General features: G+C 37.8%; 2 protein-coding genes across 3 annotated transcripts; one reads left to right on the top strand and one right to left on the bottom strand.

Annotated features, from left to right (window-relative positions):
* The first annotated feature begins 567 nt into the window (after positions 1–567).
* DWF5 (Ergosterol biosynthesis ERG4/ERG24 family) lies at positions 568–21151 on the top strand. Its single transcript, XM_090011025.1, has 13 exons — positions 568–717; positions 2141–2363; positions 4059–4114; positions 14432–14534; positions 14628–14693; positions 15845–15958; positions 16158–16284; positions 16457–16557; positions 18433–18558; positions 18684–18748; positions 19475–19556; positions 20659–20741; positions 20826–21151. The coding sequence occupies exons 1-13, from the start codon at positions 626–628 to the stop codon at positions 20890–20892; spliced, it is 1305 nt and encodes a 434-aa protein (XP_089867151.1). The 5' UTR covers positions 568–625; the 3' UTR covers positions 20893–21151.
* LOC149833799 (uncharacterized) lies at positions 6268–26407 on the bottom strand. Of its 2 annotated transcripts, none has more exons than XM_090011022.1 (3): positions 24321–26407; positions 23545–23690; positions 6268–6439 (listed from the first exon to the last, which is right to left on the bottom strand). In XM_090011022.1, exons 1-3 carry the CDS (start codon positions 26259–26261, stop codon positions 6382–6384), a joined length of 2145 nt encoding a protein of 714 aa, XP_089867148.1. In that variant the 5' UTR covers positions 26262–26407; the 3' UTR covers positions 6268–6381. The 2 variants fall into 2 exon arrangements, with proteins under 2 accessions (XP_089867148.1, XP_089867149.1); XM_090011023.1 differs by lacking the exon at positions 6268–6439 and adding an exon at positions 9611–9754.
* Positions 26408–26683: the final 276 nt, after the last annotated feature.

The raw sequence follows: 26683 nt of genomic DNA, 5'->3' as shown, positions 1-26683 counted from the left end.
TGACAACATTGGTCTATGGTCGGGTATATTTAATTAGGATAAAAATGTTTGGTGGGCATTTGAAAAAGTACCACTTGTTCCCTTTGCATTGGATGCAGTGGCATCACGTTTATTGTAGTCCATACTTGAGTTGAACCGACCAAATTGGATATGGATAAGACTGGATTTGGGTGGTTCGGACCCTAATTGATTTGTAGTTTGAAGTTTGAACCCACTAAAATTGGATATAGACCAAAAAACAGAGTCCGTCCGATGCCTTTGGTTGGACACATTTTGTTTAATCCTGTTTAGGTTGGATCAGTTTCACCATTATTTGGATCCTGACCCCGAAAATTTTCAATCCTTGTGGAACATTAAGCAACCCGATCCTCGTTGTTACAAAAAAGTAGACGATCCGATTCTCTCCATTACCGCGGATATCAACTAAGTTCGCGAACTCCAAAGTTCAGAGCTGATTTCGTAATTTGGCAAACAGGGCATCAACGATTTCGGGATCGCATGCCCCTGCGAAGGGTATTATCGTAAAACAGTGATGTATAAAAGGGCGAGCGGGTTGCCATGCAAGAGGAAGGGGAAGAAGGGGAAAGGCAGGAAGCAGAGAGAGAGTGAGGAAGAGGAAGAGAAGATGGGGGAGACGAAGACCGTGCATTCCCCGCTCATCACCTACGCCTCAATGCTCTCCCTCCTCACTCTCTGCCCTCCCTTCGTCATTCTCTTGTGAGTCTCTCTCTCTCTCTATATCTATCTATCTATCTATCTATCTATCTATCTATCTATATGTATTCTTTTCTGGGAATGATCTATCCTAGGGTATGGCCTCGAATGAATATTTTCAGTGGATGATGCGATCGATCTCTGCGTTAAGTGGCGGATCGTTTGTCCTGCAGTTGAAAGTCGTTGTTTTCTAATGGATCCGTGAGAACTCTATTTCTAATTCGGGAAAAGTCAGTTTCTGAAGTGTTTTTTTTAGCAAGAAGTCAGTTTCTGAAGCTTTTGAGTAGGAAGTCGTTGTAATAAACAATATGTTACTCATTTTGATGGATCTTTAAGAAATGAGCTTCCCTTTTCGAAAAATCTGGTATTGAAGTTGTTTTTACATATCATTTTGGTGAAATACGATTTCCTTTGGTCAGTTATTTCGATCCTGTTAGTAAAGTTTAGTGCTTGAATTACTAGTTTTTTTTTTTCGAGTTTGAAATCTGGCTACTACTAAAGCAATCTGGGCTTCTATAAGCAAAAAAAAAATCACCTTTCTGTAAATCTCTCAGATTATTTTGATTTATCTTTTCTAATTTCTGAAATAAAGAACACTTTAGTAGTTGATTTTTTTGGTTGATTTGTTCTTTCTATTTCTCAAATAAAGAACACTTTAGTAGTTTAAATTGTTAGATACTGCTTGCTGAGCATCAGGGTCTAATTTCGGTTTCTTATTTACACTTTTCAACTTAAGAAGAATACCTATGTTGAATTGTGCTTACACCTTTCTATTCAGCCTAATCACTGCACTTTTCATCTCCTACATTTGAAAAATTCTGCACAGAATTAAACTTTAGGAGTGATCAGACTAATCTCTTTAGTGATTTTTATGTATTGATCTGTTCTCATAATGTGAATCCTCTTCGTTTTAATTGTACGCCTACAATACTTCAAAAATTTCAGCACCAGTACTGATTGTTTGTTAAGTTATGTAGGGCAGTTTTAGTTCATAGGCTGTCAGATTGCAATGTTCGACATGGTGAACTCGGGACTTCTGTATGCATTTTTTTTTTATGTTTTGATCTGTCATCTTCTGATCCTTTCTATTCATATATCACAGTCACAGAAGATTAAATAATTTGAGTTTATCCTGCTTTAAAGGGATTTTCAACAAACAAAATCTGATGATATATTGAAAATTTTAAGTGGAGATATTGCAATAGTCATGATACTATGATATTTTCCTTGAATATTTTGTTTTGATTTTGACATCAAATGTGGTAACAAAAAAGTGCCTTTTAGGTTTTTTTTTTGTCTTAGTGCATTGAGGTATCTCCCATACGTTTGTTCCCTGTACAGTCTTCTGTTTTTCCTAGGCTAAAAACAATATGGTTAATTTCTGAAGTGTTATCCTTACCTTTCCTCATTTTTGTTAATTCTGCAGATGGTACACAATGGTTCATGCTGATGGATCTGTCTCTATTGCGTTTAATTACTTCAAGCAGAATGGTCTACAGGGATTCATTAGTATATGGCCAAAACCAACTGCCATTGCATGGAAAATTATTGCCTCTTTTGGCTTTTTTGAGGCGGTGCTTCAGTTGGCTCTTCCTGGTGAAAGAGTTGAAGGCCCCATCTCTCCTACTGGGAATCGACCTGTCTACAAGGTTCATTTTTTCAGATAAATGATTATTGTTTTTACTACCACCAGTCTATTGCAAGCTACAAAAGCACAAGCTGTCGTATTAATTTTCCTTCTGACCTGCATGAAAGTGCTCTGTTTGGTATAACTTTTCAGTTTTAACTTTCATTGAGAATAGTTTACCAGTAATGCAGAATAGATAGTTTAATAGTCCTAAATAGAGGAAGCGAAAGAGAAAGAAGATGCTTAGCATATCCATTAGAGTTGTAAATAAAGCCAAGAGAAGTTAAAAAAAAATGATAGAAGAAGTTTTTTTTCAGTAATTTACAGCTTGTACCAAAAGGGAGTTAAAAGGGAAGTTAGGGAAAAAAAAACTATGGAGGCTCCAAAGTGTTGTGGAAATCCATGAGTATATGAGAGTGAATTCTGTCATACGGTAGATAGAATAGGGTGAATTCTGTCATACGGTAGATAGAATAGGGTGAATTCTGTCATACGGTAGATAGAATAGGGTGAATTCTGTCATATGGTAGATAGAATAGGGTTCCTCTGTCTCAAAATTAATGAGTGGAAAATCTGAGTAATATCCTTGAGAATATTTGCAGTCAACAATTTAAATTTTTTTAGGCATTAAGATAAGCGTTGGCTGGAAGAAAACAATCAAAGTTTAACAGATATCTGTTTCATCCTAAATTTTGATGGACGACCTCAATTTCATAGAATGTTCTTCAGATGCTTAGAGGACAGTGACTAATGAATTTATAAACAATCTTCAGATTTTATTTCATACTGAGCTTCCATGAAGTGTGAGAATCATAGATAAAGAAATGTAGTATAATCATAAAATCTTATTAATTGGATTTGTTTTTTGCATCAAATTGTTTTCCCAAAAACTTGAGAAGTGTTATTCTATGTTTGAATTTTCCCTGAAAAAATTCTCATCAATCTAGCCGAGAGCAGGTCCAATGATTGCTTCCAGCGCCACCCTTTTTGTATGGCTTGTGGTGCAAGACATATATGTTTGAGAAGATTATTTTATCAATTCAAGAACAGGAAAAGCCACAATATAGAAAATTCACATTCAATGGGTATAAAACTAAAGTTAATTATTTCTCAAGAATAAATAATTGAATGTAGGGAGGCAACAGATGACTGTGGTACAGGGATTGTTAGATAAACAGGAACACTCTAATAGCTGAGCATTTTGAAAGATTTAAGTCAATTATTTCTCAATAATAGATAAATGAATATAAGAAGGCAACAGATGAATGTGGGATAGGGACTGCTAGAGAATGTATAGCTGAACATTTGAAAAATTTACTCTTGCTCTGTACATTACTGAAAAACAGAACCTACAATGAGAACATGACTACCTCATGCATGTGTCCAAGAAGATTGAGGAGTTAATCATCTTTTTCTTTTTTGAAATTATAAGTATTAGTCTAGTAAGGAAATGAGTTAGAGAAGCAACATGGCAACAGTGCTAGAGAGCATTTATGGAGTTTCTGCTTGAATGTCATAAATAAGATATTAGCTTGATTCCTGAGCTAAACGAGCCACCTCAGTTATTTTGCTTACTACTGGTTACCTTCCAAAGTAAATTGGGTTTCTAATAGTTGTTGAAATTTAGACTAACCGGGTACTGTTATTTGTTTATTATTTCTTAATGCCTTGTTAAGAAAAATAGTATCCTTGATCTCTCATTTTTATTTCCTTGTAGGCAAATGGCTTGTTAGCGTATGCAGTTACAATGATAACACATCTAACTATTTGGAGGTAAGCTGAGATTGAATTGTCAGTGTAGTCATCATGATCCTCACCATAATTGTTTTATGTTTCTGTCATCTGAGGATGCACTTACCTTTATCTTATAATTGATGAACTCTTTTATATTGGTTGATGTTGTCTTGTTTGTTGACTGTCTGATAACAAATGATGTGCTTTCTTATGATTTCCCTTTGCAATATTTGTGGTTGTCATCTCCATTTGTTGTGTTGAAGATCATCTTAATAATTATGATAAATCAAATCATACACAACTGATGAACTATGCCACCAGCATGGAGATATATTTGGAATTTTCAGGTTCTAATATGATAGCTTGATAACTGAATCATGCCATCTTAACAAAAGGTTCATGGGCTTGAATCCCACCAAGTGTTTTGGCCCAGCTTGCTTGATAAGCTAGGAAAATGTTTGATCTTTTGCTTCTTACATTGATACCTATTCATTACAGCAACAAACATGAAACTTTCTATGAACGTCTTGCTGAAAAACCAACAATTACAGTTCAACAAGCAAAGCCTACTTCTTCCGTTTGATCTTTAAATCCCCTGGATATCTGTTTGCAGAATGGATAAGACTTGTGAAGGCACAATCAGAGGTATCAGGAGGATTAGTTCAAATGGAAGGGGCAGACAAACAAAGAAGCTGCTGTATTTGTTGCTACATCTGATCAAGTCTGGAATGAACAGAAAACTGCACATCAGGAACTGCACATCAGGAGGTAGTCATAGCTGCAGACAAACTCTCTTAATCCTTCCCAGTGCTCGTCTGTCCACCCATAACACTAGAATCAGACATACTTCCAACCATTTTCATATTATTCCTCTTTAACAGAGTAGTCCTTATTCATATATCTCATATCTTTGCAGTAATGGCACTGCACTCCGCTCATGTCAAATTTGGGTGCCCCAAGTTTGGCACCACCATATCCATGTGTCTACCACCATATCCGCATGTCTGCGTAGTAACTACCACAATTGTATATCCAGATGGATATGATCCAAGAAACTTCAGTCTCTTATGTAATAAGCTTTGCAAGAGCCTGAGACACAGAAGGCAAGAAGGTCCTATGGAGCATAGCACTCTTCACAACATCAAACTCAAGACGAAGTGCCATGAGGAACTCTATTAAGTGCACTGTCTCTTTGCTCTTATCGTACATCTCTGCACGTGCCTGATAGTTCTTGCATTTGTCACACTTCATACACTTGTCACACTTCTTGCCATTCTCCATTAGGGCAAGAGCATCCCACACTTACTGCATCTTCGAGTAAAACTCCTGAATAGGCCTATTCCTTTGTCTCATTTCCCTAAGTTCTTGTATTAATTCATACTGCCTACCTTAGTTCTCCAGTTTATGGACTTGCTTCAAGTATCTCCACAACTCTTTGGTCTTCTAATACTGAGAGATATTCATGGCGATTCGGTGTTCCACTGACCCCAGGATCCATGCCTTAATCTTAGCATTATTCGTCTTCCCCTCACCCAATAACTTCTCGTAATTTGCATATGTGTCTTGGGTTTGTTAACGGTTCCATCCAGATAACAACCAAGACCCTTTCCTTCCACTACTGCAGTCATGAAATCCAATCAATAACTGTAGTTGGTTCCAATTTTACTGGAATGATGTGCACCGACTCTCCTTTCTCCATACTCCAACCCCCAACCACAATATTACAATGCTGCACGAAAACAACAGCTACAACAAACAAGCAAGTATATATAGAGTCCAAATGCAAAAGAACACTAAAACACAATCAATACTGGGCTATCGACACCTAGTTCGAAGGTGCAATTCTCACAAAATTCACCAAATCGACAGTGGAAGTGTTAGGATAATACCAATTAGCACAAACAGCGCCAAACACACAAAACTTCATATTATCTGCCCAACCACACCACCTGATAAAGTAAAAAATGCGAACAACTGGTTACCACCCTTTAGAGACTTATCAAAACTTCAATAAATCTCACAGAATGAATCACAGATGGGCACATAACTGATTTCAAACATTTTCTATATAAAAAATAACCTGAATGCATGCTATTCAACCCTTCAAAAACTGCTGATGAAATCAAAAGTAACGATTTTTCTCAAATCTGGTCACAGTTTCATGACAAATCCAGAAAATATTGGGAAAATCCTAGAAAATTGAAAACTCAACCAAATCTCATGATTTCTAATTCGATGAACTTCTAAAATTTACCACTACCAAAACCCCAACTCATATTCAATGGTGTCAAACCTTCCTCTGTATGTCATCTGGCTCCACTCCCCTCAGCAGACGAGATGCTCCCTTTTGATGTGAAAATGGCTCTGATACCATGTATAAAATCAGAAATACATGGCACAATCAAAGAAGCAAAGATAATGAAAGAATAGAAACTTCATTAACTCACAAAAGAGAATACTACAACTCTATATGAGAGGCATCCCACCTTTCACACTAAAAGACAAAATACATTGACTTTACATCTCATGAAAGTGTACAAGAATACCCCTATAAACAATGATATGTACATAAAGAGGGCTAACACACAAATTGTAAAACACATGTTATACATTTTCTTAACATCTCAACAGTGGAAACACTTCTTAATTGATCCTTTTAGGTCGTACTAGGTAGAGTGCAACATTGGTATTTCTTTTATGGCCACATGGTAGAACCGTGAAAGTTCCATACTGAAACTTAGCAAAGAATAGCATAACTATTCAATTATGAAGCATCAAGTGTTAGTTTGTTGACTGGAATTTATTGGCTTTTATCGGATTGATGAATCTCCCAAGTCTGAGCTCCAACACAATGTAACGTCGGAGAGAGAACAGTTTAGTTTTATCTGATTTGGTAAACTACATATTATATATGATTATTCTACCTTGTCTTCAAGGATGTTTCCTCCTGTAAATAATAAATTAAGAATTAATCTTGGGAAAAGGCACATATCTTGATGTGGAAGTGGAACCCTATGGTTCTTTGTCTTCAAGGAAATTTTAAACTGTCCACGTAGGTTGCTGCAAACTCCCAAGTTCCTTCAGAATTGAGAGCTATGACAAGGAATGCTCTGATTTTGAGGATCTGAACTGTGAAGGCATTGAAAACTAAATGTTTATCACAGTGTTGTGAAAAGCGTTGAGGCGTAGCGAGGCGCTTCACCAAAATCTGAGGCGAGGCGTAAAGCGTAAGCCTCAAAAACAAAAAAAAATTAAACTTAAAAAAACTATAAAAAATATCTAAAGTTATAAATAAATAAAAAATTCTTTATTGATGAAGCAACAACCAACAAAAAATAATAAATCTCAAATAAATACTGAAAAAATATGAGATTAACATGTAAATAAATACTGAAAAAATATGAGATTAACATGTAAAAGTAACATTAATGCAACAATCTATGTAAGTATCTAAAAAATAAAACATGGGCATTCATTAAATAAAAAATTAATATTAACAACGAAATGCATCTTAGCATTAACAATACCATGTCATAATTAGAAAATGTAAACATTAGAAACCAAAATTCTCTTCAATTAAAATGATCTCTTGCCGCATTTGCAGAAAAAAAAAACAGAGCTAAAAAAACATCTATTGAGAACATTGCATCTATGCAGAAATCAATATTAAAATCTGATAAGTGAAAATCACTATTAAAAGTATATCATGTCATTAATATTGTGATCTATGAAGAAAATTCAGGTCATTTGACAACACCTTAGAATGATTTTCATTCAAACAATAAATAACATCCAAACGTGATATCAATGTCCAAAAAAATATTCTAAATCTTAAAGACCATTTAGATTATACTGTATAAGGAGGAAAGAGGATAAAGACATAGCACAATATAATTTAATGCAACAAGAGAACATCCAATGAACAGATTTTTGTTTTTTTCAACAAGGGAACATCCAATGAAAATAAAATGCTAATACAAATACAGCAAGGGAACAAAAAGTAGAACAATACAGCAATTTACTGTTTGCACAAGCTAATAAAAACCATTCATTATAAATGAAAAGCAAACGACACTCATTTCAACAATATAAAAACAAATCAGGAAACAAAAAAAGAAACCAGCTAAGGTTTTTCAATGGACACTACATGGGATGTTGTTCATCGCATGGATGAATGGCATCAGGTTGACCTCTACCATCAAAAGTAGAGGTCACGTGTGGGCTGCAAAATCCATCAAATGTTGCAACAAATGGTCTGCAAGAACTCACGCGTGGGCTGGACCTGCTAAAAGCATCCACACTCATCTAAAGGAGATGGGACGCTGCACTAGACATGCCTGTGATAGCACGCTAACAACACAACATTTGCTGATTTTCGCAGACACTCGTTGAAAGGGGGGAAGAGCATCAACTATTGAGAGAGAGGGGGGAAAGAGCACACCTGACCTCCGAGAGAGGGAGAGCGAGCTGGCTCAATGGTGGCAGTGGTGGTGACGTGGGTAGGTGAGGAGAGGGAAGCACGAGCAAGAGAGGAGAGGGAAGCGCGAGCTGGAGATCAAGCAAGCGAAGGAGGAGCGTGAAAATACCTTTTTTAAAACTGCGTGGAAACCCCTAATTTCTGGTCAAATGGGGGCTTTGACCCTCATTTGACCAAAAAATTAGAAGCGTATACGCCTTGGCTTGAGGCGCGCCTCGCCCTGAGGCGTGCACCTCAAGGCGTATGAGGCGCACGCCTCAAGCCTTTTGCGCTTTATATGTGCGCCTCAAGGCAAAAAGCCCCTCGCCTTGAGGCGAGGCGCGCTTTTTGCGCCTTGAGGCGCGTTTTTAATAACATTGGTCTATCATGTAATGATATTACAAAAGATCAATTAAGATGCCTACAAGGGCAATGGCACAACACAAACCACAAGTGGGGAACTCTCAACATGCACTAAGGCACACACAATATAAAAAATATATATTTTATTGAGCAAATATGCATAACCAAAAAGCATAACTAATAGGGACAACAAAGTCCGTTATTTATACAAGAGATAAGGGCTAGAGAGAGACCAACTAGTCGTTGGGGAGCTCCCAACAGCTAGATGTTCTAGCTGTTGGGAGCTCTCAATGACTAGATGGTTCTAAAGATCATATTGCCCTTAGACAAAAATAAAAATATAAAAAAAACCTAGATACATTCTAAGAATAAATAAATTAATTAATATATATATATATATATATATATATATTTTTTTCTTAACACCCCTTTCAAACTTATGGTGAAATCATCGAAAGTTTGTCAAAGAGAAAGTGGAATCCGGGAGAATGAAGCGCCTTGGTGAAAAAAATCTGCTAATTGATACTCGAAGGTGACATACGGTAATTGTTAAAATAGAGCATGCGTACGTCATAGTAACAATATGATCTTCTTCAAGTATTCTTCATAAACATAGTAGCAATCCATTTCAATGTGTTTAGTCTTTTCATGAAATGTATGGTTGCCGACAATATAGATGGTGCTCTTGTTATCACAATAAAGCTTTGAGGGTGTCACAAGATGTACCCCCATATCTTCATGCAGTCGTCTCAACCAAACAACTTTAGAAGTAATGGTGGCCATGGTTCGGTACTTAGTTTCTGTTGACGAGAGATAAACCTTTTGTTGTTTCTTACACTTCCATGACACGAGCGAGGCACCTAAAAACACACAAGAACCAGTAATTGAACAACGATCATTAGAATCTCCTCCCCAATCTGAGTCAAAGTATGCAACTAAATCAAGTGAGGATGAAGATAATAACAAAGTCCTTTTGAAATGATTTTTTGAATATATCTTACTATTTTCATAACAACATTCATGTGCACGGTAGTTGGTGAGTGTTGGAATTGTCTTGCAGTGTAAATTGCATGAGTAATATTGGGCCTGGTTATGGATAAGTAAGAGAGAGCAACAATCATTTGACGATATAGTGTGGGATCCTTTAGAGGCATTCCATCATCAATTTTCATTTTTGCATTAATTACTTTTGGTGTATCAACTCTTTTCTCATCAATAATACTAGACATGTCAATAGTCTCAATTACAAATTTAACTTGAGTTAATAAATATCTACGAGGTGAGTATGCAACCTCAATATAAAAAAAATACGTAAAAAATCCAATATTAGTTACTTCAAAATTATTTTTAAGAACTTTTTTAATATAACTAATTGCATGTTTGTCCCCACCGGTGATGATGTCATCTACATACAACAATAGAATGACTATACCTGCATACATCTTAACAAATAAAGCATTGTCAATGTAACATGATTTGCATCCAAAATTTAACATGAGAATATTGAATCTATCATACCAGGCTTTAGGAGTTTATTTTAAACCATTACAAAGCTTTCTTTAAATAGAGAATGTATTTAGGTGAAACCTCAAGACTAGGGATGAAATCGATGGATCCATATAGACTTCTTCTTTTAATTCATCATTTAAAAAAGATATTTTTTATATCAATTTGATATATAGGCAAATTTTTAATGGAAGCTAGGGCTATAAGGGTCCTAATAGTCATCATTCTGACTACAGGAGCAAAGGTTTCCTCATACTCTATCTTATATTATTGAGCGTATCCTTAACAACCAATCTAGTTTTATGTCTTTCTAATGATCCATCACTTTTGATTTTTACCTTGTACACTTATCTACATCTTAGTGGCTTTTTTCTATCAGGTAACTTTACAATATCCTGAGTCTTGACTCTTTCTAATGCTTCCAGTTTGATTTTCATGGCTTTGAGACATTCGGGAAGATCTTTAGCTTGACCATAAGTCTTAGGTTCAAAATATGAGTAAATGAGAGCTAAACATATTCTATGTTGAGGGAAGAAAGACTCATAAAATACAAATCGATCAGGGGGTTTTGAAATTCTGGAAGGATCATTTTGTTCTATTTGGGTGTACATTTCTAAAGCACTAGGTTGGTTCTCAGCAGTTCTTCTAGAGTAAGTGAGGAAAGGTGGCTTAACTTCAAAAATGACATTCTCATTAAGGTTATTATCTACTTGAGGTTCCATATTGGTAACATCCTCTTATTGATCAAGTATATCAACATCATTATCAATATTTACTTTAGGTAATAAATCCAACATAAATGAATATTCATTGTCTTCCTTAGGCATATTAGAATCAAAACAACTTTCCTTTTCAACAAAATAGACACTTCTTGACATATATAATTTATTAATTTTAACGTCATAGCATGTAAACCCTTTTTTATTTTCAGCATAGCCAATAAAAACACAATAAATGGCTTTTGGAGAGAGTTTGTCTCAATTTTCATTTAAAACAAAGCATTTACAACAAAAACTCTCAACCTACTATAATTTGGTTGGACACCTAAAAGTTTGTCAACTGGAGTAATGTTATTTAAAGAGGAAGATGACATGCGATTTATGAGATAAACAATAATGAGGGCTGCCTCGGGACATAAGTATTTTGGAACCTTGTTTGGAATCAAGAGCGTTCTAATGGTTTCTATAATGTGCCTATGTTTTCTTTCTGTCAAACCATTTTGTTTAGGAGTATTAGGACAAGACCTTTGGTGAAGAATGTCATTCAAATCAAGATAATTTTTAAAATCATTTGAAACATATTCTCCCCATAATTGGTTTGAAAAATAGACATATTAAAATTAAATTGATTTTTTATCATAGCATAAAATATTTTAAAATAATGAAAAACTTCTAACTCATGCCTAAAAAAATAAATCCAAGTATATCTAGAGAAATCATCTACAAACAAAATATAATAAGAGAAATCACCTTTAGAGGCAATGGGAGTTGGACCCCAAATGTCTGAGTGCACCAATTCAAAAGACTAAAAAGAGATGAAATTGCATTTGGCAAAGGGAAGAGACTTCATTTTTTCAAGTATGCAATCAATATAATTAGAATTTTCTTCAATACAAAAAATTTTCAAACAAGGAAAATATGAAACTTTGGATACACAAGGATGTCCTAAACATTTATGCCAAAGTTCATAATCACTACTTTTGGCAATATTATATTTTTTTTTGGATAATTCAATAGTCCATGTGATAGAGGCATTTTTATTTATGGTCTTGCCCAATCAACTTTCCAAACTGGCGATCCTGCACCCAACAACCATTTAATGAGAAGAAAACATCACACCCATGGTAAAAAATTTGAGAAACGAAAAGAAGGTTCAAACTTAGTTTTGGAATATGCCTAACATTTAAAATAAAAAATATCTTTGAGTTTTCAAGAGTTCTATCAGTGTTCTCTATGCCTTTAATGTGCAATGAGGTTTCATCGACCATAAAGACAAAAGAGTCATTTAAATTGATGCGACAATCGAAAATAATATCAACATTTGGGGTCATATGAAAAGATGTTTCCGAATACAAGAGCCAAGAATTCATACTGGGAAGGGAAGAAGTAGAGACCGCGACATTGGTAGTGGTGTTGTTGAAGGGCCTCCACCAATTGAGACAAAGAGAGAGCCAATGGTTTTGAAACCATCATCGACCCTCTCATTTGTCCTTCTTGGGAAGGCACCGAAGCGACCCTCTTCTCATCCACCTTCTTCAACCTGGGGCAATAAGGTTTGATATGCCTCGGTTCTCTACAAAAATGACAAATGATTTTCTTTTTCCCTTCACCATCTTGTTGGAATTTGTTGAAGTGTGGAGGTTTGTAAGTTCTAACATTTGAATTGTTCCTACTACGACCAATACGCTTTCTTTGAGTTCGTTTGGATCCATAGAAAATTTAAACCTAGTTTCCTCCATACATACTTTCGTAAAAATATCATGTAATGAGAGAGTGTCATATCTATGCTATGTAACAGGGATTCGGCTAGCAGGGTGCCTCACCCGCATCGACGCTACTCGACGCGGGTGCGGGTGCAGGTGCGGCACCGGGTGCGGTCAACCCGACCCTAGGTGCGTTGACCGCACCCAGGGTCATTTCGGTTCATTTTTTTTTTTTTAAAAAATTGCCCTATGAAATACTGTTGGAATCAGAAAATACTGTTGGTCTTTTTCTCTCTTTCTATTTTTCTAGGGCGAGAAAATACTATTGGAATCGGAAACATCACGATTTACAAGACTCTACTTCTTTGGGTAAAAATTCATACCGGCCAGGCGTTCAAACTAAAATCTACCACCCTTGTCTTACTCAACAAAGTTGGACTACAAAAGCCTCACTGCTCATGCGTCTTAGATGAGACCACCATCTCGGCCACCCATCTTCAAAACCAACGGTTAAGATCGAATTGGACTCGGCCTTTCATGGACAAAGACCACACCAAGCAGTCATCATTGATTTGATTCTTATTCGTAGAGGCACCGTGGCATTCTCTTGTTGGTGTTAGATATGAAAAGACTGACAACCCAGATTTATTTTCAAGTGTAATTGATGATGGCTATCTTTTAGCAGCCCAACCAACGCGCAAAATCTCTTGGAACGACCTGAAGTTCTTCCCCTCAACATCTTTTTGTGAAGAGCTAATAATAATGGCACGAAGAATTATTGGAGATTCTCCTGCAACTCTGAGTGAACCCATGTAGGTTGGGTCCGGATCGGCTGCAATCACATGGCACAAAATTTGTGCATTAAGCACTGATTGCCTTGGGCTCTATGTCACACGGACTCGGCTAAGGAGGTGCCGCACCCGAGTCGACACGCCCCGACACGGGTGCGGACTCGGGTGCGGCTTCGGACTCGGCCCGGACTCGGTCAACGCCGAGTCGGACTCGGTCAACGAGTCCAGGCCGAGTCCGTCCACATTTTGGACTTGGTCAACTTTGACCGAGTCCAAAAATGTCCCTAAAAAACTAATTTTTTATATTTTTTATTTAAAAAATATATATATATAAAAGGCACTGTGACTGTGCAGTCTTTGCAGTGTGCACAATCACAGACCCTGATACATTCTAAAAATAAAAAAATAAATAAATATAAATACAAAATACATATATATGTATATATATATATACATATATGTGTATACATATTTATATATATGTACACATGTACATCTCTTAACATATCATAGGAGTAATTAGCTTTGAATGATAACGTAGGTTGCACAAGGCCCTCTTTAATTTGTTGATGTCTAACTCCATAAATTGGCTGTAAGTTATTGGGAATGCATAACGTTGACTGGCAGAAGGTAAATTGTTTCCATCATGATTTTCAATGTGAGATGTGGTGTGTTGCTTATTTTGACATCTTAAATACATTATTGATTTTTTCATAACATGTATTTCATATTCTAATGTATGCTTTTTACCTCTTCTCCTAAGTAACTTGGGAAAACTCATTTTGTTTTGCACTAATGTGATGTATTTTGTCTTCTAGGTTGGGAATATTTAACCCTGCTGTTGTGTATGATCATTTGGGAGAGATCTTCTCTGCACTAATAGTTGGCAGCTTTTTCTTCTGCATTTTCTTATATATAAAAGTAAGCTGATTAATCAGATTAGTGATGCACAACTCTAATATTGCTTTCATAAACTGCTTTCCTGGTTTAATAGCAAAATTTTTGCTCAAAAAGGGACACTTGGCACCATCGTCAACTGATTCTGGTTCATCAGGCAACATAATAATCGATTTCTATTGGGTGAGTTTCTGGTTGCTCATTTGTCTTTTAGGTTTTACTGATGCACATTTAATTGAATGCTTTAATTATTTTGTGCCTAAATGAACATTTGTTTAAACTATATGCACAATTTTTTAAGGTTCATGAGCTTATTTCCTTTTAGTTGGCACTTGGCAGACTGATCATTGATGTTTAAAAGTTATCTTAATCTCTCTGTACTTGTCCTGCTCACTAATCTACCATAAGAGACATCAAACTGTTCACTTCTTTTTTAAGAAACGATAAAAATTGAATGGCAATTTTTACATGAGTTAGCTAATTGGATGTGCCTGGGTGTAAAATTACTCGAGTGGCAGTGACTGCTGATATCTTAACCCAAGTTATTTTGTATGCATGCATGCTGTTGTGATTATGTATTTTTTGATGTGTTCTTATTCATGGTGTTGTCTCCATTTATTGTTAGGATAATTCACATTTACTAATATCAGTTTTCTGAAAGTAATGGCAAATGCTTTTCTGGGGAATTTACAATAAGTGATTTTTTTTAATTTAAAACGTCACAATTTGTTGTCTAGGGGATAAGCTTGTTACAGCTTGTTGCTTTTATTCTTAAAAGTACATTTAAGAGAAGTTTTTCTCAGCTTAACCATCATTCAGTGTAGTTTACTTTTATTTTTGTTTAATTTTCTTGTATGTTTCACCAGCATGAACATGGTATATATTTTATTGTGATGGAAATGGATATGCATCCTAAGAAAGCCCCTAATCCATAAGGTGCTTCCAGATTTTGACATCACAAAAGTTCCTGTAGATTGGTGATTCACTTGCATTCAGCTGATCTAAGGAATCCACTTCAAACTAACTACATTTGATATAAACTTGATAGCATATTTGTAAATGCTAATAACAGTTAAGGTTTGCAATTTATGTTAACTAGAATATTTTTGGGTTGCTATAATTGATTCCTGTTTTTGTCCATCTTAGTTCATGCTTGTAGCCTCTGACGCACAACCTTGATCAGCTTCGTTTTTCTGACCGTTTGGAAAAGTTGTCTTTAGTTTCTGTTAGTCTTACCTTGATTACCCCTGGATATCTACATTGACTATCCATGTACAAACTTTGTTTGCTTCTTGCCAGAATTTTCTGACATCATTTGTTTGTTACAAACGCAGGGAATGGAATTATATCCTCGAATTGGAAAAAATTTTGATATTAAGGTCTTTACAAACTGCCGATTTGGTATGATGTCCTGGGCAGTTCTTGCTGTGACTTACTGCATTAAGCAGGTTAGTGATACCACCATGATGGGCATTTTGGCTCTGCATGTGCTACCAGTTTTCTGCTCCTATGGATTTCTAAATGGCTAATTTGCTGGCATTCCTAATACCTCGAGCCTTCTTTTTGCTGTCATTCACAAGCTAATAAGTAATAACATATTAATCATATCATATTATACCTTCTTATTAATGCACTTTATATCTGCAGTATGAAGAGAATGGTCGAGTTGCTGATTCCATGCTTGTCAATACTGCACTGATGCTGATTTATGTAACTAAGTTCTTCTGGTGGGAACCTGGATACTGGAACACTATGGACATAGCACATGATCGAGGTGCATATTCTATGCTTTATCTGATACATACTTATATTTATTGTTATACTCATGTTTATTGTGTCTATTGTTTTTCTTTCTTTCTTTTGTGTAGTTTTGAACACTACTTTTGACCTTTTTTATTTTGCTTAACTCATCATTGTTATTATTATTTTTTTATAAACTGTGACAGCTGGATTTTACATTTGCTGGGGATGCTTGGTATGGGTTCCATCAGTCTATACTTCCCCTGGAATGTACCTTGTTAACCATCCTGTGAATCTAGGCCTTCAGGTAAAGCAGTGATTGTAATCATGCCTTTTAATGTGAGGATTCCTAAATATGGTTATGAAGGCCTGTGTTTCATTTTCAAGTTATTTGAATTCAGGGCCTATTCATTAGCATTTTTTTTTTGCATCCAGATCCCATCTACTTTTCATTCACATTTAATATCAGTGGATATGGGTGGATGTACATTTTTTGTGCAAGTTACTCGAAGTACATGAAGTCATGGTCACATATGCGATGCAAGGTCAAGGGCTTCTAGCAGAAATTCTTTTTCATGTGGTTAAAAATGCTTCTGATTATCAAATATGATTGTAATTGAATTTACATGTGAACACATAATCTGCACACATACAGATGCATGCAGGATGCTGATGATGTCTTCCATGTGGGTGATTTCAAATCAAGGCATGGATGGAAATTTTTCATAAGGGAATATTGTGAGATTACTAATAAATTATTTTCTTTCATGGGAAAGCTGTGGAGAAACCTCAGCATGCCTTGAGAGAAAAGGAAAACAATTCATATCATAAAAGAAACTTAAAGGTTAGGAAAGTCTCGTGATGTTATCATCCAAGTATCATGAGAAATCAGTTTTGGTGGTTTTGAAAATGATCACCAAGGCCTGAAGATTCTTTGTTCTAGGAGAAACTGATAAATGCTATAATTTTTAGTGTAACTAGGATATTTTCCTGTCCACAAGGGTTCTCACACCTGGCTAGGTGGGTTGGCTTAAGGTGTTCATGCTGAAGGATGTTGAGAGTTTGATACCTTAGGTGCATGTCCCTGGTGGGCAAGGGAGGCAGCCAAGGGGTTTTTAATCGCTTGTGATAGAGTTGGGTTAGACTTACAAGTGTAGTTAGGATTTGTTTTGGGGTGTAAGATTGTACTAAATCCATGTTAGGATGATAGGATCCACAATGGGTCTAGAGTCTAGACCCAAAAGAATCAGCATTGGGCTGCATCATACTTGTATTTGGGGTGGGTTCTAGGGGAACAATATCCAATAAGGTCTCGACAAAACTTAGAGTTTGTAGTACACCCAGTACCAAGCTCAAGTTTGTTGGAGCATACTACAGCTATAGTACACCCAATACATGGTTCAAGTTAGTTAGAGTGTAGACCTAGTGGATAGTTAGGGAAAGAATCTAGACAGTATCCAACTATAAATAGCCCCATTGTACCCATTTTTAAATAGTTCTATAATTCCAGTTTGGCTTCGTGTGGTCCTGCCTCCATGTGTTGGGTGGAGCCTGGTTCATGATTGAATGTGTGAAATTACATATTATCAGACTTATTTCCGACATGCATCTAGAATATCATAAGCTAGGTCTTTTCTTAATATGTGATCCATGCACCATTTACCGTGTTTTCAGGATCACTCTGCCAGGCTTGAGTTTGAAATTAGCTTCAGCAGCTAATACACTTGCTCTAAATATGGAAAACTCGACAATGTGATCTCTGATAACCTAGAGGGGTAACAGCTTGGGGGTGGGCTGTGCTGCAGTAGGGCATCACTCTCATAGCCCCACCACCTGAACGGGTGTTTCCCTCGTTAAATATATTAAGGGACATTTCACTGCTATTCTCTATGTAAATGGTGCACATAGGAGTGCTCAGTCCATAAAAATTACTTGACAGTGCTATCTGCATGGGAGGTATTTGATCCAGCCAGAAAAGGCTGGCCCTTTATGACATGTCCATGCTTTTTGTAATAAAATGAACTAGTTGTTTTGTGCACCACACAGATATACGTTGGCATTGTGCGTGTTTGTGTATGAGAGAGAGAGAGAGAGAGAGAGAGAGAGAGAGAGAGAGAGAGAGAGAGAGAGAGAGAGAGAGAGAGAGAGAGATTGTCTTAATGAAATTTTTCTGGTATTGCAGCTAGCACTTTTCATCCTTATTGCCGGCATTGGATGCATATTTGTCAATTATGACTGCGACAGGCAAAGGCAGTACTTCCGCAAAACTGGTGGGAAGTGCTTGATTTGGGGAAAACCACCCTCAAAGGTTTCAGTGCATCAGACAACTCATTTTTATTGGTCATATTTTTCTATAGTTGGCTCATAGCTGGATATGTTATCTTGTTTTCAGTTTACGTGCATGTGTTGATTTCACTTCTAAACTTTTCGCAGATAGAAGCCTTTTATCATACCACAAAGGGGGAAAAGAAATCCAGTCTCCTTTTGATTTCTGGCTGGTAAATTACCATGAATCTGTTGTTGGTAGTATGACAATTGAATGGAAATTTCCATCAAGTGATCTTGGAATGGCATCTGTTTTAAATTTCTGTTATTGCCTTTTTCGAATGAGGGATCAACTCTGGCCTGCACTTTTTTGTTGATCTGTTTCTATGTATCTATAATGTAAAGTCATTGTCTTATATTGTCATCAAAAGTGAAAAAGTATGTTACTGCACACAATTGTAATAACTAGAGAAATGATTGTTGCTAACTAGGAATACTTCTCTCAGATGCCAATTTTAGGCTCTTTCTGTGTTCAATAATTTTCTGTTACCTGACTTTTCTAGCATTAGAATGTAAGGATTACTCCAGCTACCATTTCTGGATAGTGTCAACAGCCACTGTAGTATTAAACTATCTGGAGGAAAATCATGTGCAGCATTAAACTCTAAATTTGTGTTGTATCATTGAAAATGATCGATCCAACTGGAAGGCTGTAATGTTTGTTGAGCCTTGCACAAATTACAATGCAATTAGCACTTGCTAACAGCAAGTGATGACACATTATTAACTTGAATCTTCCAAATCTTTTGGAGAAATTTTGGTCCTTAATGGAATAATAGATTATAGATTAACTAAATAAATATTGCTTGAAGCAACAAGATTGAACCTTCTGAAATTTGATACTGCAGCATCTTGTTATTTACTGACCAGCAGGGATTCTGGCTTCCTATTTCTTGCAGGTGGGGCTTGTCTAGACACTTCCATTATGTGCCAGAGATTTTAGCAGCCTTCTTCTGGACTGTGCCTGCTCTTTTCAATCACGTATGCCCATTTTTCCCACTTAAGAATTAGAAAACCAATTAACATCGTCAAGTGGCCTGGTGTGACATTTAAGTGGATTTCCTGTCATTATCCGATCAATTGAATCTGGGCCTGGATTTGGATGGGGCATCTTATAACCAGATCTGGATTCAACCAAGATAATATTTGTAGATTAAGGGCACGTTTGATACACGGGACGCTGCCTGGACGGGGACAGACTGGTCCCTGTCCAGGCTGTGTCCCCTGTTTGATTATGTCAGGACAATGCAAGCTGTGCAGAGTTTTTTGGCGGGATGCACTGGTCGCACACCCCAGGGGTGCGACCTGCCTGTTCAGGACAAACACCATCCTGCAGTTTTCGTCCTGAGGGTCAAACACACCCTAAAAGGAACACAATTGGCTTATTTTGTTGGCAACTCAACATTTGGTCATTATAGGTCTTTTCCAGTTTCGGACCCAGGTCTGGTTGTAGAGTCTCTGACCCTACTAAAGGTTGGATCTGACTCTGGAGCTAGCTGGTATCATGCACAGAATAGTTGTACCCATACCGACTGGAAAACATCATTAATCACCATGGTTGCAGACCAGGTTGGAATAGCAACTCATCATTAATCACCATGGTTGCAGATCAGGTTGGATTAGCAACTCTTAATTATCCTAGAGTTCATGCATATTGCATGTTAGCTAGCTGATTCCTTATCTGCTAAGTGTGAAAATCCAATAGGTGTTCAGTTCTAATCAAACACTTCATGTTTTTCTACTCAGGGTGCCTTGGGGACCCTTGGTTCTCAAAACAGAGGGATCTGCTTTGAGTTCCTCAGTTTCTGAGAACCGGTCTCTGGTCCAATCCCCACCTCCCCCCCCCCTCTTGGTTGGACCACAGATCCTTGAATTTCTTTTATTGATTGCGTATCTGAGATCCTCAAAAAGTGAAGATCTGAATAATGCATTTGAAAATCTTGGATCTTAAGCATGGGGCATCTGCCTACTCAGCGCTACCCCATGCCATGTCAGATCCTCAGATCTGAGATCCAAGCTCTCAAATGCAGCCTTAACAGTCTTGGTTGTGAATTCTTGTTCCTTGTGCATAAATTTCTTGCAGTGCCTGCCTTACTTCTATGTGGTCTTTCTCACGATTCTCCTTTTTGATCGGGCCAAAAGAGATGATGATCGATGTCTCGATAAGTAATCCCCCATTATCTCCAAAATTTGTACATCTTAGCATTTGTCAGTTTAAAATCTCTCACAAACAATTTGTATTTTCGACAGGTACCAGAAATACTGGAAACAGTACTGCGAAAAGGTTCCCTACAGAATCATACCAGGAATCTACTGAATTTATTATGATTCACCTAAGTTGAGAGCCAGGAATAACTTGTCAACTTATGCTAAGTTTACTGAGCTTTTGTTTGATCAACCTTGCATCTGAAATGGTTCAACCAGTATTGAGTCAGGCAAGTTGGTACACATCATCCAGGTGCCCAACTGAAGTTCTTATAACTTGTATTTTGTAGTATCATTTTTATTCTATGAACTATGTTGCACTTGTAGGCTTTATATTTTGGTCTACTAAATGAAACATTTTCAGCAGTTCAGTTTGATCCACTATACAGTATATTGGTGTGGTTTTTGGTTGGAGAATACAATGGGCATGGCATTTTTGGTAAACTGCTGTTTTACATAGAATTAGTAGTAATCCCATAAACAAGACTCCCCGGGGGGGGGGGGGGGGGGGGAGAAGAAGGGAACTCCATGGCTAGGACCCTCACCCCCTGGGCCTATGCTGGGCGTTGGCTTATGCAGGAGGTGATGCCCACAAGATTTGAACCTTGACTACCTGTCTGATAGCCAAGGCCCAACCCCCTTTGAACACTGTGAGCTTGCTATGCATCTTGAGAGCAGCAGCTGACTGAGTTGAATGTGGACTTGGAAAGCTTTTTGTTGTGCAGCTTTTGCATGGGTAATTAGCTCAAACATTCAGACAAATGTCCGTCCTCTTCGCAACATGCAAGCCAATTAGGAGCTTCATGATCTACAGCCAGTTGCAGACCCATGCAGTTGAGGCAAGGCTTGATGATGATGATGATCTATTGCCATCAGAGTTTCTGCATCAGTTAACTCCATAGGACTTTTAAGCTGTTAGTTTCTATACTTCGTGGCTCAAATGGAGTTTCATCCAATAGACTAGGATTAGTACGTGGGCCAGTGTGGTCACTCGTAGATGTTGCAAGTTATTGCAGTTTCTTATGAATGAACTCTAAATAATACTTGTTAACACAAGGGTCCTGTGTGGAAGCAAGTGCACTACATAGATTGGCCGATGGTAAGGTCTCAACATGAGCTTCTGGTTTAAATTGCACAGGTGCCCCTCGCAGCCAAACAGAACTACTTTTAGGGGCTGATGATAACATAAACTGTCCGATACATTTACCTTTCAAAATTCTGGGTCATCAAGAAAATTGCATGTTTCTTTTTGAAAGTCAAGCTGGGGTTAGGCAAACCCTTACCAGCCAGTTATACAACAATACCATTGGGTTTTAAACCTGCAACGTCCCAACACAAGGTGACGTGCACTAGCTGCTCCTACCAGACAAGTGGAGATCCCATTGGTAACAAATTTACCAAAGCCTGTCCATCCCTTATGCATGGATTTAGAGAATTAGGCTACAGTAAAAACCTTTCAATGCAGCATTTTCATTTTGGGAACTTGCCTCTTGGTTTTGATTCTTCCCTTTTGCAGGGAAAAGCTGGAAGAATTGTTCAGCATCTAACGTTTCATCATCTTTGGAATCTTGCGTGGCCAGCAGGGTGGTTGTGAGGGCGATAGAATGAAAATACCAGATCAATCCATGCTGGCGCACAAGTGTGTCCATCATAGCTTTCAAAGGTGGGCCACGTAAGGCAGGTGACAATGGGGCCTACCTGGGCTTTTCCTCACTTCGACAAGGGTTCATAAAAAAAAATCTTTGGAATCTGTTTATGCATACCCCAAAGTAGTTTGCAATGCAGTGTCTGAGAGAGAGAGAAGCTACAAACTCATTCGAGTTTGGTCAACATTGGCTGTGTAGGCCATTTCCGTAGCCCAAAAGGTATTTTTCATCTTAGACCCTGGTGTAGTGGGATGAGGCCTAGGCCGTTTGACGGGCAGCCTACGTTCAAATCCCATGGGCATCGCCCCCTGCTTAAAGCTTGGTAACTCCCTGGGGGAGAGATAAGCCCTTGGAGTTTTACGCTGACAGGACAAAAACCTTAGGTACGGCAGGCTGAGTCAATGCGGCCAGATCTCTGTGCCTGGAGCGGTTGGTATTTCCATCTTTTCCTGCATATTACCCCTCAACAGAAGCCTTTCCGTGATGACAAAGAGGTTTTTTGAACTTCCACATGCATCCCTGACTTAGCACGCTCAGGAAACAGCAAAGCTGGTCTTTTTAGATTCTGTAAGCAGTGACATATCACTGCGCAATATATGTAATGCTTTAGGAGGCACTAAGCAAAAAACAAGGCCCATTTGAGAAACAAAAATCACAGCAGAAAAAGAAAGTAGCAAAAACTCATAGGAGGGAGGTGGGTCTGGTAGTTTAGAAGAGACCTAGAGCCGGTTCCTCCAGAAGGGTGGAAACAGTAAAACAAAGTGGAAAAAAAGAAAATGAAATTTCATTCCACCCACAGTAACAAGATTACGCACCCAAAACTTGTGTGCCTTGAACACTGAAAACAATAACAGAAAAGATGTACAGAAAGAATAGAAGATCCGATTTCATACATACTTTTTTTTACAAGCAAGCTGTGGGGGGGGGGGGGGGTTACCGCCCATGGGGTTTGAACCTGAGACCTCTTGGTTATGATAGTGCAAACCTAACCGTCCAGCCACCATTTGACCCCCCATTTCATTCATACTTGAAGAACGGAAAAAGGAAAAACGAAACTCAACGTAATTCATGCTTAAAAAATACAACTACAAAAATGTACTCACAATCCTACATCTTACATTTCTGACAAGAGATTGCTGATTTTCCTCAGCTCCTTTAGCGCTGCCAAGGCTGCTACTTGTCCCTTCCCTCCTCCAAGAATGTTTCTTGGTAGATTCAGTGGTCCGACCTGGCTCCTTTCAGCCTGGAAGGCAGACTCAATCACCTGCAAAATGATCAGCTTCTAGATTAATCGCAGAATTGGTATAGATGTATAAAAGATTCAGTCTCACTCAACTGAATGCTCAAAGCTCAACCACCTCTATGGGTTCCTTGTGGATATCAGGTCATGAAATTGAACAAAGCATTGAGCTGACTCAGGCCATTATTCACTTCACCCAGTCAAGCTATTCCAAGCCCCAGCAGCTGGCTTGGACTCAGTTTGGAAAAATGCAGAATCAGACTCTCAGCTCTTCCTATACAGGACCAATGATGACAATTACACACTAGGCCAGGCAACCAAAGAATTTGGGTTGCCCAATTTGTGAAAACAGATTTACGATAAAGTCCTAAGAGCACTGGTTAGTCGTTAGAGCAAAAGGAACAACATTAACTTCCAAGACCAACAGGCAATACTGAGCTGATTTGTACAAGAAAATCTTGCCTGTTCTACAGCATAGTCTAAATGACACTTAGATCCAGATTCTGAGATTCTAGACAGCCATACAGATCCAGCCTGGTATGAACCTACAAATCATAGACTCCAAACATGGTTTAGAACAGGGCAGATCCATACCATTGATAAGACTGTCTTCTAAAAGCCATTTTAGATAGAAGCTAAAACTCTAATTATTACCTGAATATTTTCTAGCATAGACTGCCCAAGTCTTCTTAAAGTGGCCATCAAATTCTTGTCTGTAGCATCTGTTCCACTGATAGATAGGGATGAAGCAGCACACCCTTCTGCAGTTGATGAACCGGGGGGATTTCTGAGAAAACCATTTTCTTCTTTTAGTGACTTTTTTGGCTTAATGTCACCTCCTTTATCAGAGTTCCAATCACCATTGTTTCGTCCAAACTTCCAAAACCACTGGAATTTACCCGATAATTTGCGTTCCTTAAATGATGTTACTTGTTTTTCAGCAACGACGCCACTGGTACTTTGAGCATCTGCATCAGAACCAAATTTGTTTTGACTCAATTCTGTAGAGTCAAAATCTGGAGGTGGCTGTGAATTTGATGCAAGACATGATCTATCCACATTATTGGCCTCAACATCATCAATTTCATCAGATAGAGCTGTATCAATGTTGCTCTTCTCAGAATCATTATCATGGTCTGCATCTTGACCAAGAGGGATGGAAACAGAGATCAGAGAGTTCTCTTCGTTAGTCGGAACTTGACCCAAGCAAGTATTATCAACCATGCATACAAAGTTCTTCTCACCATTCTCTTTAATTGGGCCTTCTTCAGAACCTATTTGCACCTCTAAGTCACGTCCTGAATCTCCTGCCCTGGCAATACCTTGTGTGTCACTTCCTGCCAAGTCTCTACTGGAATTAATCTCCTGTGCTAGTTCATCTAGCAATCTCCTCCTCATAGATCCACAAGGGTAATTTTTCCTATTTTTCAGATTATTTTGAGAAGGGTCTGATTCTGATTTTACCAAACTGATCTGGTTTTTTCCAAGTCCCTTGTTTTCAGCTGAAGATTGATCACTTGCATTGCCCTTTTGAACATCTGGTCTTTGCAACACAGAGATTTTCCATTTCTTTTCCCAGTAGCTCTCGGACACAGGACCCATTGGTGCACCAGGAGAAATTGAACCAGTGACTCTAAGAGGAGAGGAGAGGCTATGAGTTCTTCTGGTTGATCTGCTCCTATCAAAGAAACCAGGTGAAGGAGACAGAGAAATACTAGTGTCAAGAGCAAGAACCTGTAAACATCTTGCCTTCTCAATTAGTTTTCTATCATCTATATTCTGAGGGAAGTTCAATAGTCTCTGAAGACAGGAAGTGGCATTTTCAGTAGCTAACAAGGAAGATCTCAGTAGAAGCAGCATGGAAACAGCCATTGCTGAAACAAATGTGCCACGATAAGATCTTGCAATTCCACACTGAAGATCATCATCCTCACTAGAGTCACGGGGACTATTAGGTGATTCAAATATAGCATCCCATATGACCAAGAGGTCTTCAAACAAGAATTCTCGCCCAAATAGCACACGCAGCCAACGCAACGCAAAGTACTGAGGCTCGACGCCAAGCTCCACCAGATGACAATGCAATGATGAGTCAACAATTGACAACAAATGGTACAATGAATAAGATGCTTCAATAACTGGAGGCAATCCCATCAGAGATCCAACAGAAGGTGAAGAAGAAAAAAAATCTGCCATGGCCATCACACCACCAGCTCCACTCATTAAAGCATCGAACATGCAATAAGCATCGTGTTCCATAAATCTTTCAGAAAAAAGAACCCCAAGTTCCCCTTCTGCACCATATGTGTCGCTTACTAATATAACAGCCCTCACAACAGGATCTAGCTCATCCAGACTGCTAAGATTTCCCAAACTTCCTGAAAGACAATCACCATCGGCGTTCTGCAGTGCCCGGTTTGTGAAAAGATGAGAATCATCACTTGAGACCTTGTTATTCTCTTCCAGACTACTCTCTGCAAAAGGCATGCCATCAAAACTGTCGTTGAAATGGTTCTTATGGAGCTTCCTTACTTGAACTAGATGTTGCACATCAACATGAAGTACATACAATAAGGGTGCCAAAAGTTCATGCATTCCTGCAATAAAATAATAATAATAATAGTAAGAACTATCAAGCCAGCCAGATAAAGGGTACCTTCAGGTAGAGTATGATAGCACAACTCTAGATTCTCTACACATCTTTCCAGAGATGGAAAAGAAGATGACATTACCTTACAAAAAGAAAAAGACCCAATGCTTAATTTGCTGATTAATAAACAGATGCCTTTTAAGATTGGTTAAGGAAATGTAAAGTGCATGGCACATTTCAAATTGTAAAATAAAATTTATTTTAGTAAGAAACATATGACTAGTAGAAGATCCAGAAAAAAAGGTAAAGAAAATAGAGCAACAATACAATTTAGTTGAAATATAATAAAAACTCCTTAGAAAAAGGTTCCTGCTTTTGGTCCAAAAAGCTACCAGTCACATCTTTACTCTTGAAATCAATATGGAGG

The sequence above is a fragment of the Nuphar pumila genome, chromosome 6 (genome assembly GCF_984573655.1).
Source record: "Nuphar pumila chromosome 6, dmNupPumi1.hap1.1, whole genome shotgun sequence".
NCBI classification, from domain to species: domain Eukaryota; kingdom Viridiplantae; phylum Streptophyta; class Magnoliopsida; order Nymphaeales; family Nymphaeaceae; genus Nuphar; species Nuphar pumila.
The sequence above is the reverse complement of the archived record's forward strand: the minus strand, read 5'-3'. Positions and strand labels throughout refer to the sequence as shown.

Coding starts and splice junctions, on each gene's coding strand:
- DWF5 (XM_090011025.1), top strand. CDS start 626: ATGGGGGAGACGAAGACCGTGCATTCCCCGCTCATCACCTACGCCTCA. Junction 4,115..14,431: donor ACACATCTAACTATTTGGAG/GTAAGCTGAGAT, acceptor TTTGTCTTCTAG/GTTGGGAATATTTAACCCTG. Junction 16,285..16,456: donor GGACATAGCACATGATCGAG/GTGCATATTCTA, acceptor AAACTGTGACAG/CTGGATTTTACATTTGCTGG.
- LOC149833799 (XM_090011022.1), bottom strand. CDS start 26,261: ATGCATGAACTTTTGGCACCCTTATTGTATGTACTTCATGTTGATGTG. Junction 23,691..24,320: donor CTATGCTAGAAAATATTCAG/GTAATAATTAGA, acceptor ATCATTTTGCAG/GTGATTGAGTCTGCCTTCCA. Junction 6,440..23,544: donor AGCAATCTCTTGTCAGAAAT/GTAAGATGTAGG, acceptor ACATGGTATCAG/AGCCATTTTCACATCAAAAG.